Source organism: Chenopodium quinoa, unplaced genomic scaffold, assembly GCF_001683475.1.
Source record: "Chenopodium quinoa cultivar QQ74 unplaced genomic scaffold, ASM168347v1, whole genome shotgun sequence".
NCBI classification, from domain to species: domain Eukaryota; kingdom Viridiplantae; phylum Streptophyta; class Magnoliopsida; order Caryophyllales; family Amaranthaceae; genus Chenopodium; species Chenopodium quinoa.
This window is the reverse complement of record NW_018744072.1, coordinates 2,612,815-2,623,726: the sequence shown is the minus strand read 5'-3', so window position 1 is coordinate 2,623,726 and position 10,912 is coordinate 2,612,815. Positions and strand designations below refer to the sequence as shown.

Below are 10,912 nucleotides of genomic sequence, written 5' to 3'. Positions count from 1 at the left end.
TTGTATGATGTTTATGATCTATGGGGAAGTAGAATAATGTTCAACACTAATTTTAGAGTGGGTACTGTGTTGATTCGTCCATATTCTCTGGAATGGAGGACACCATATATGGCAGAGCACTACAGATCTTGGGATTATGGAATGGTTCATAGCATTGTACCATTTCCTAATAATAATACTACTTTCTTTGAGAATCTCACAAAATTCCAGAGGTATGTATTTTGAAGAATTTACGATGCAACAAGATACAAAGGAAGAGTTGAACAAGTCCAAGTGCAAAGTGCAAACATCGAAATGGTTGAAGGAAAAGTTAGCTCTCCACATTTCCTGATCATGTTTGAAGATGTTCATCGCAAAGTCAAAGATCCAATCTATATCTAGCAGAGACGAGTAAAGATCCTACGGAGGCAAGAGCTTATGGATTTTTCTATATTGCTCAGTATCTTAACTAGTTCATAGCTATAAAGGAAGAACCACCAGTCATAATACATGTGGGGAATACTATAATAGTAGCACCAGAATGGTTAAGAAATTATTTAGAAGAAGGAGTATTACATGGTGAATTAGTGTATGATTATCTTGAACAAGTTAAAGCTGAGAGATATTTATCCTAAGAGGGAAAAGAGCACTTATTGGAGATCTTTGTCACATGGGATGAATCCTATGCTGCCAAATGTGTGATAGATCTCGGTATAGAAGAAGACAACCAAATGTATGTCCATTATGAAGACAGTGAGGGTGGTCTACAAGATATGATGATGAACGAGAAATGGAATCCTGAGCCCACACCAGCAATAATGTATCCTACTTTAACTATTGTAGCACGTTTTATTTGTTTTAAAGTATCTTTAGAAAAGCAGTGAACAATATTCACTTGCTGAGTCATGGTTTTCTGTAAGCCATAGAAAGTGTTGGTAACCTTTGTGAGCCTTCCCCTATATAAAGGGCATTAGGCAAAGAAGTGAAGGCAGGGTAGGAAGAGTTAGATAAAGAATTTCTCTAAAAGCATCAGAGAGTCCTCTAGAGAAAAATACTCACCTTAAGAGACAGATTGGTTCTCCATCTCTCTTAAAGTAGAGAAAACTCGAGTTCAGCTTATGTCTGTTTAAGCTTTCAGTTAGTGTGTTGTGATATATGAGTGTTTTAATCTTTTCAAGTTAAATAAAAGTTTCGTTCAAGAAGGGAACGTTATCCCCTTGAACCCTATATATCAAATGAGTTATCTTTCCGTTTAAGAAGTTCCATCATAAACACAGTAAGAATGGTTTGGTTAGAGATTACGATCTAAGGTAAGAAACAAATTAGATTTTTTCTATGCTTGATCTAAAGAAGACAGGGTTGGTGTTAGCTACCTTAGTAAAGCCGGAAGCTCAAAACGTCGGAGGTTCCATTGTCGACTAAGTTCAGGTATTGGTCAAAACTCTCTAGTTAAAGAATTTTGATTGCGAAGCATGGTGGACTGTTAAACTGTTAAGAAAATTTATTTTGATATATAAGTAGTAAAGTTGTGATAACTAGTACCGTTAAAAGTCATTAATCGAGAAATAAGTGAACATTAATTGATATTAATATATAAATAGTATTATATAAAGGTTCGTTGGTATCAAAAGAAATACCATTTAGGAGTTCGTTGGTATAAAAGAAGAATACCAACTAGGCTTGTCTTGGTTATTGTTGGTATACCAACGGCATTAAAAATAATACCAGACGAATACCGCCAAGAGTGTCGGTAGGTAGAGTCCAAGAGGACGCAACGTAGTAGAGGTTGAGAAATCCTCAATATTGTAGTACATAATAGTTGTGGCCTTGTGGGTTGGTTTTTCCACTCGTTAAAATAGTTTATCGAGTTGATTTTGGGTTGAGTAACTTTTGAACAAGGTTGTTTTTTCTTATTCAATCACGAGTCGAATATACTTTATCATGACCTAAAATGTTTAACTATGAGTTGATTGAAATGTTTTACTCTTTCAAATTTTGGTGCTCATTTTAATATATATTTTTATTTTTATTTTCAATATACATTGCGTTGTCATTAACCTATACTAAAATAAAATCCTTCCATAACACTCATTACCTCGTAAAAAATTTCCTTGCCTTTTTCGCTTCTTTTTTTTTTGGCAAAATCTTTTAGTAAATTATTTATACCTTATGATATTTTCTTTCCAGTTTGACAATCATATTCCATATATACCCAAATGAAATATTTTTTAATATCTTTTATATACTTTATATTTTGTAATAATATTGTCAAAAATATTTAATAACCGTGCATTGCACGGGATTTTAACCTAGTTCAAGTCTAAGTGCAAATCAGATTGGACCGGTTAAGTCGTTAAGATGATACCGGATCTAAAAACTGATTCAAAACCCGAACATACATGGCTTGTTTAAAATTTTGTTTAGATATTTTAATAAAGGTTAGAACTAAAATTACTTCAATTTTCATAAGCAAGTTTAATTTGTATTTCTTTTTTTGACAACGGGCAGAATAGGAGTCTAGCTCCCCAGACTCGAGATTACAAGATAAACAAGAAGAGAGTTTAGCTCTCTTTACTAAACTAACACAAGAACACTATACTAGGGAGAGGGGATACAACTTTCATAACTTGCTCAAAGCTTGTTCCTTTGCGCTTTTTGGACCTGCAAAAACGATACCTGGAGTATATTTTACCTTTTTGGTTCTTTGCCCTTGACATGTGTGGATATATATGCTTCCTTGTCTTGGCAGGGAACACGTAGGTAAATGGTGAATGATAAGGTTGCACTTGGTCAGGTTCAAGAGCCATAGGGTCATCTTCATTAGAACCTACGGATTCCACTTCAGCAATGTCAGATGGTAAGATAGTCTCTCGCAGGAATTTTACTCCCCTCCTCTATACTTGAACCTTCATTGCAGTTGTCAGCTAGGCATGGAGAAATAGGCTCATCTTTCTTCTCGATAGCAGTAGTGTTGGGCTTACCACAACCACCAATATGGTTGATTGCTTTATAATCAGGTGAGATCTTGACCTTTTCCTTTCTGGTCTTTTTGTCGCGTCTCCTCCCAACTGGACTTACCTTCCTATTAGGAATGGACAAGGTTTTTTGACCTTTGGGACCCTTTTCCTTATAAATATCAAAATGTCTATACTGTGTAGTCGTGTCCTTCATCCGTACAGTCATCCATAAGTCAACAGAATTGTTAAAGAAACTCAAAGTCTTTCCTTGTGAGAGTTTCGAGAAAGACAAATCAGAGATCTTTAGGGACCGACTTCTATTCATTCTATTAGAGAAAACATGAACTTTCCCCTATTTCGTTGTCCTTAACATGTCTTAATTGCTGATTGTTAAGAGTGTTGCTTAATCCTTCCTCCTCAGTTTCCAAATAAGCATAAGTGCATAAGCATTGTGAGTGGGAATAGTGCTCTCTAATGCCATATCACTAGCAACATCAGTGACATATGAGCTTGTAACACCACTCTGCTTGTCGGTACAAGATGGTCGGTTACACACTAGGCTAGCTGACGGCTCATTGCTTTTCCCCTTTTTACTGTAGATGGATTAAGTCAGGATGGACTCCTCCGTACTCCTCTTGCAATCGACCTTGCTAGTCTTGCGAATTAGGCCTTTTACTTTCTCCAACTCACGAAGAATGTCCTGATTGTTAGGCTCAACCCTAGCTGCCTTGCCAAGATCCTCAACAACCTCTTTTAGTTGGTACAGTCTAGTTTCAGCTAAGGCTCTTCTATAAAAAGTTTTGACATTGCTACTATCAAGTATAATGACTAAGGAATTTGTAATTACTCCGTATATAAGAAATTTTCCTACAAAATATTTTATTTTGGTGCTTTTTTCCCCCTCACATAAGAGCATCCACATTGGTGGGAAAATAGGCTCCTCATTTGCCAAAAAATGGAAATGGGGACCTACTCACCAATGTTACTCCTTTCCCATTTGATAAATATTTTTGGAAGGTTAATTTGATGGGAAGCCTCCCAAAAATTCAGGTGTGCCCAATTTGCACACTTGGTGGGGTTTGGAAAGTAGGAGAGAGAAAAGGTGGTGAAGTATGGAAAAATAGGAGAGAGAAAGTAAATGGGGAGGTTAATGAATGTAGATATGAAATTGTAAAATGGGAAGGGTATGTGATAAAGTTAATGTAAAGTGATGTGGACTAATGAGGTGAGGAGAGAGAAATTATGAAGAGCCCCATGAATGTTGATGCTTTAAAAGCCCGCAATATAAGGTTTTGATAGGAACAATTTTGCATAGATAGAGTATTAGAGACTTAGAGGCAGTTATACATGTTATAATTGATGTAAGGTTGTTAGAATGACGACTATTATTTTATGCAGTTCATTAGATGTGCTCCGTGATGCTTTCCTAATAGCTTATGATAGTATTGTAAATGGTCTTTTTAACTCTATGTTTCACCAGTTCTTGCTATAAGTCATGTAGCGCAGCTGGGAGAAAACAAAACATAAAATATTTGGTATCCAATCAGACCATTTAATCTTATGTTTTCGTCTATTTCATAAATCAATTTTACATATTTTGCTTAAAATTTTATAATTTTCAAATGACTTTTAGTTACGAAGGATGAAAATTATAATCTCACTATACAATCCTATAATTTTCAAGTTGTTCATGTTATCATTTATGTAGTGTTCTGCACTCCATATGTTCCTAATAACCAAACATAATTGTCTAATGACTCGGTAGTGGTAGTTCGTTTGTTGGTTGAAGAGTGCCCTTTGACCTCCCCTTATATTCATAATCAACTTGTTGACTGGTTAAATAACTATGGTGTCAATAGCTCAATGCTAAGTAGAGGATGGTCATTTTTAAAGCGGTCTCAAACAATCTTCGAGTCGTTTTATTGGAGAATTTAAATGGAGTGGGTAGGGTGCGTTTTGTTCCTTCGAATAGGACTTAGTGTTATTTTTGTTTGTTTCTTTGCTTTTATTTTTGCTCTGTTTTGTTTGTTTCTTTGCTTTTATTTTTGCTTGCTTTGCTTCGTTTAGGGTTCGTTTGACATTGATGTGGTTTTCAATTTTTTGGTTTTTTGTTTTTCAAAACCATATGATATACTACCTCCGTTTATTTTAGTTGACATGTTTTGATTTTAGCACTATTCACACACTCCACTTTGACCGTGTTTTGTGGTTTATACATAATGAAAAATATGGTCATTTGGGATCTTGTTAGATTCGTCACGATATATATTTTCAAAATATCAAATTTTCATAATTTTTTCTTATCTGTAATTAAAGATATGAATGGTTGAACTTGTGCGTTGGCAAACGTGACTAAAGAAACGTGCCAACTAAAAAGATTCGGAGGAAGTATGTCATATAATGAATCAAAAATTAGTTAAACTTATAAAAATTATAATAACTTTGAAAACTGACAACAGAAAAGTGGAAACACCTTTTTCTTGTTTCCTATTTTGGGTTTTTTTGTTATAAAAAAAAACTAAAAACTGAAAAACAAAAAACAATGTTGTTTTCTGTTTTTTTTAAACAAAAAACCAAAACAAGAAACAAGAAAAAGGTGTTTCCACTTTTTTGTTGTCAGTTTTCACAATTATCATGATTTTAATAGGTTTGACTAATTTTTTATTCATTATATGACATATATCATACGGCTATGAAAAACAAAAAACTGAAAAACTGAAAAACAAAAAACAATGTTGTTTTCTGTTTTTTTTAAACAAAAAACCAAAACAAGAAACAAGAAAAAGGTGTTTCCACTTTTTTGTTTGTTTTTGTCTTGGGGTTGCCCCACTTGTTCGACAAATTTTTCCCTACCTTCTAGTCTAGGAAGCTTCCCCTACACCCCCCATGTAACTACGTCGTTTTATTCCCTGCCAATTTTGTTTATTTTTTTTTATCCTTTTTTTTTTCTTCTTTACTTTCCATTCAAGCAAGTATATAAGGTTTTTTCTAGACCTAATTTCCTTCTTTTTCTCTCTCCTCATTTTCACCAATTTTAATTTCTCTCTCCTCTTTTCACCGATTTCACTTTCGCTCTCCTACATTTTTTGATTTTCTTTTTTTCAATTTTTATCTTTCTTCTTCCATGGAGATTTCTAGCTCAATTGCATTTGATCATGACTGTGACTCTATTTTTCCTCCTGAAGTTGGTTTACTCGACTCGTTTAAGAATCAATGTGAGTAATTTGTCACTCAATCAATCGATTTTGATTATGCTCTGTTTTTCGCTTGTAATTGTACGTTATAATTTTTGATTTCATAGTTTTTGTTGTATTGATTTTACTTTTTATAATGCTCTGTTTTGCTAATTGTTATTGATGACATTTTTTGATTCATAGTTTTGGTTGCATTGTTGTTCTATGTCAATTGTTATTTGTCTTGTTGTTCTTATTTTATATTTTTTATTGTAATGTTAATATTTGATTGATGTTTTTTTCCAGTTTTGTGCATTTTATCTGAATATCTATAGCTTAAAATTTTTTGCTATTCAACTATTTTCACCATTTTTTTACGTCATATAAAATTAATCTTATTTAAAATAATGCTCACTTATGTCATATTAAATGTTCATTTACGTTTTATATATTTATTCTGTAGTAAGTTATATGTTTATTGTAGTTATTTTGTTTTGTTGTGTTGTTTATAAGGTTCATTTATGTAATCATATATGTTTATTTATATATATACTTGTGCTATGGATGTTTTACATGTGACTTTTAATGATTATTAGTGTTTTGTTGTTTCAAAACTGATGTCCATTTATGTAATGATAAATAATCATTAACATTTCACATGTGGTAATTTTTTTTTTTTTGGTAAGTAAGATAATTTTATTACCAAAAAAGCAAATTACAACTTACAAAAAAATGGGGTTGTAACCTCCAAACTACACAAGCCTTAAAAAGGCACTCAACCACCAAAAAACAACCCCTAATCCTAGATGAGACCACCTTCTAGGAAGGGTGCCTCAAAAGGAAAAGGGAACAATCTGAACTCAGGTAATGTGGCACCTTCTAGGAAGAGTACACATCACAAGGAGCAGGACTGAACACCAACAAACAGACCAAAACAACCACCCAAACTAGGGAAACTGGCCTATACAGGAACAATGAGATACAGATGATGTATCCACTTACATAAAGCTCTATTCCATTTACAATTCACTAATTGTTTAATCCTATCTATAATCTCTATACAAACAGCCATGCACAAGAGTCTTGGATGCAAAACAGCCTTGTTCCAGTAAGCTTGATTCCTAGCTAGCCATAAGTGATAGACCATAGTAGATAGAACAGCAAGACCAATTTTCTGAGCTTGAACAGGTTTGAGTTTCCTCTTCCAGTGTTTCCACGAAGCATCAATATCATAATGGATTTCTTTGACATTTAACCATTTGCAGATCAGGTCCAGACAATGCTTACTGCAAGTGCACTTGAAAAATAGGTGCTCTTTCGTTTCCATTTCCAGGCCACACAGAAGGCAGGAGCTGTCAGGACATACCCCATAATTAAGCAGCTTATCCCTAGTTCTAAGCCTGCCCTGGATAGCAAGCTAGGTAATAAACGAGTGTTTTGGGACATTGAATCTGTTCCAGACCCAGGTATCCCAATTCACAGCCTCCAAATCACGCTGTATCCATTTATAAGCCACACCAAGCTGATATTTACTGTTCATCCAGCCATTGTTCAGAAAGCCATTCTTTAATTCCTCCTTCACAGCACACACACGTTTCCAAGCCCAACCATCACATCTTTTAGGAGTATAGGTCCACCAATCAGCATGCTTAATATACACATAGTGCACCCATTTAACCCATAGGGAATCTTCCTTTTTAGCTATTTTCCAAACATACTTGCCCAAAGCAACTTTGTTCCAGCTGCTACAGTCCCTCACCCCCAATCCTCCATTTTTTGTAGGCTTACAAACCCAATCCCATGAGATAGGAGGAACCTTAGACAAAACAACATTCCCACACCATAAGAAAGCCCTGTAGAGTTGGGAAATTCTGTGCATAATAGCTTTAGGGAGCAAGACCACCTGAGCCCAATAAGTGTGCAAACTCATTAACACATCATTCACAAGAACCACCCTAGCTGCATAAGACAGATTCCTGCTAGACCAGCAGGTGATCTTAGCTAACATCTTATTTATAAGGCTGCCAAAATCTGTGACCCTCAAATACTTAGCATTAAGAGGGATGCCAAGATATCTGAAAGGGGTTTGGCCTTTAGAGAACTGAGTATCTTCCATGATTGACTGCTGTAACTCAGTATTCATGCTACCAAAGTAAATAACAGTCTTGTCAACATTAGCACTCAAACCAGAACATTGCTTAAAGACCTTTAGAACCCTAGCCATTAGCAGCACAGAAGATATATCCCCATGACAAAAAAGCATTAAATCATCCGAAAAAATCAAATGATTAAGACTCAAACTCTTGCATCTCTGATGGTACTTGAACTGTGTTAACCTCCCTGTTTTAATTAGGAGCCTAGACAACTATTCCATAACCAACACAAAAATCAATGGAGATAGAGGGTCTCCCTGTCTAACTCCCTGCTTCCCTTTAAAGAAACCAAACATGCCTCCATCAATCATAATGGAAAAGGAGGGAGAAGATACACACAACATAATCCAAGAAATGAACATAGGAGGGAAATTTAAAGCACTTAACATATCCTTAATAAAACTCCAGTGGACAGAATCATAGGCCTTTCTCAAGTCAACTTTTATTATGCATCTAGAAGCCATTCTCTTATTGTTATAGCTTTTTAACATATCTTGACAGATCAAGATGTTATCCAGAATAGACCCACCCTTAACAAAAGCCCCTTGCATCTCAAAAACAAGAAAAGGCAAAACCTCCTTCAATCTTTCACAAAGCATTTTAGAAATGACTTTGTAAACAACATTACAACAAGCAATAGGACGAAATTGACTCACCTCCTCAACACAGTCAACTTTTGGAACCAGGATAAGAACAGTGTTGTTTATTTATTTTAGCAGTTTACCAGAGGCAAAGAAATCAAGAGCAGCCTTTGTAAAATCAGAACCCACCACCTCCCAAGAAGCCTTGAAAAATTTGCTAGAAAAACCATCCGGACCCGGGGCCTTATCATCATCAATTTTCCAGAGAGCATCTTTCACATCCTTCTCATTAAATGGCCTACACAACTTATCCTGCATCTCCGAGTTCAAAACAGCACCCTCACTAATTACACTAGGATGAATATGCTTTTTAGGCTTAGAGTTTGACCCAAGAAAATTCTGATAATACTCAACAAAAGCAGAAGCTATCTGATCAGGGTCCCTAAGCCAAACCCCATGTGAATCTTTGATAATGTGTATACTGTTCTGCAATCTTCTCTTTTTAATACAAGCATGAAAGAACTCAGAGTTTACATCTCCCTCCTTCAACTAGTGTAACTTTGCTTTGTGCTTCAGAAACTTCATTTTTTTCGAATGAGCATCAGCATATAGTCTCCTAGTTTCAATTTCTTTCTCAATCAAAACAGCATTACCTGGATCAGACACAAGCTCCATCTGACACTTATACAAATCAGCAGCCAACTGGGAATCCTTACTTAAAATATCAGAAAAATTCAGCAAATTCATTTGCTTTAAGGCATTTTTCACTACATTAAGCTTTTTGATTACTGTGAACATAGCAGTGCCCTGCACAGGGGTACTCCAAGCCTCTCTCACAGCATCTAAGAATCCAGGACAATCCACTTAGGCATTGAAAAATTTAAAAGGCTTTTTACCATTGTCCTTATGATCAAACAGGAAGATGATACAAGGGAAATGGTCCATGAGACCTTCAGGCATAAACGTAGCTCTTGCCTCACAGAACTTATCAACCCAATTAGCATTCACAAGAACTCTATCTATCCTAGTACAGACTCTACTCCCTGCATCCTGTTTGTTATTCCAAGTATAAAAAGGCCCACCTGTATTCCAGTCCATCAACAAACTGTCTTGAATACACTCTCTAAACTGTTCTACTTCTTTCAAATCAACAGTAGAACCCACCCTATCCCCAAGGTTCAAAACATTATTAAAGTCTCCACAAACAAACCATGGGTCTTGAGTGTTCTTAATGATATCCACAATATCCTTCCACAACGCAACTCTCTCTTCACTCAAATTTCCACCATAAACAAAAGAACCACAAAAATTGAACCCGGTACTTCTATGCACAATTTTACAGTGAATTAGCTTAGAAGAAACTCGCAGAATATTCACCTGAAAAACAGAAGGGGTCCAAATAACCCAAATCCTACCTTTCCTACTATAAGCATAATTTGCCACAGCAGACCATTCATCACCCAACCTACTAAATACCTCACCAAATTTAGCACTTTTAACTTTTGTTTCAAGAAGTCCAAACAAGCCAAGTTTATGTTGTCTAAGGAACCATAGCACATCACTGGTTTTGTTAGGCATGTTCAGACCTCTCACATTCCAGAAACCACACTTATCCATGAATGGTATAAGTGCAAGCACCCCCTTGACCTGTGTTGTACAAAGTAGCCTCCTGCACCATCCTTGGCCCCTCACTGACTCTTACATTCTACATAACCACCTGATCATCATTCTCCTCTAAATCATCTGAGTTTTGATTTTTGCGTTCATGTTGCATAACATTTTGAACTGCTAGCCTCCTAACAGGCCTCCATTCTCTCACAACCCTCCTAGCAGGAGCATATGCTCCATTTCTCTACCTCTGATGTTGCTATTGTCTATGATTTGGACATCTTGGCCCCTCATGTGGTAATTGTACTGTATTTATCAAATGCATTATTGTAATTGAACATTATTGCTATTGTATGTGTTTATTTGTTACATTTCTTATTATTGCAGTGGAAAAAAGGATGTTGTTATTTTTGAACAAGTAACTAGTTCTGATTTTTTGGGGAAACAATTTCCTTTTGAAG

General features: G+C 35.5%; 1 protein-coding gene across 1 annotated transcript; it reads right to left on the bottom strand.

The window, feature by feature from the left end:
- Positions 1-8,474: 8,474 nt before the first annotated feature.
- Positions 8,475-10,460, bottom strand: LOC110691188. The gene is made up of 4 exons (XM_021868105.1): positions 9,740-10,460; positions 9,403-9,685; positions 8,987-9,285; positions 8,475-8,872 (listed from the first exon to the last, which is right to left on the bottom strand). The coding sequence occupies exons 1-4, from the start codon at positions 10,458-10,460 to the stop codon at positions 8,475-8,477; spliced, it is 1,701 nt and encodes a 566-aa protein (XP_021723797.1).
- Positions 10,461-10,912: the final 452 nt, after the last annotated feature.

Excerpts from the sequence above, each read along its gene's own strand:
- LOC110691188 (XM_021868105.1), bottom strand. The coding sequence starts at position 10,460 with ATGGATAAGTGTGGTTTCTGGAATGTGAGAGGTCTGAACATGCCTAAC. Across the intron at positions 9,686-9,739 it reads GTTTGATCATAAGGACAATG|ATGCTGTGAGAGAGGCTTGG; the intron begins GTAAAAAGCCTT and ends CTGGATTCTTAG. Across the intron at positions 9,286-9,402 it reads TTTCTGAAGCACAAAGCAAA|GGACCCTGATCAGATAGCTT; the intron begins GTTACACTAGTT and ends GGTTTGGCTTAG.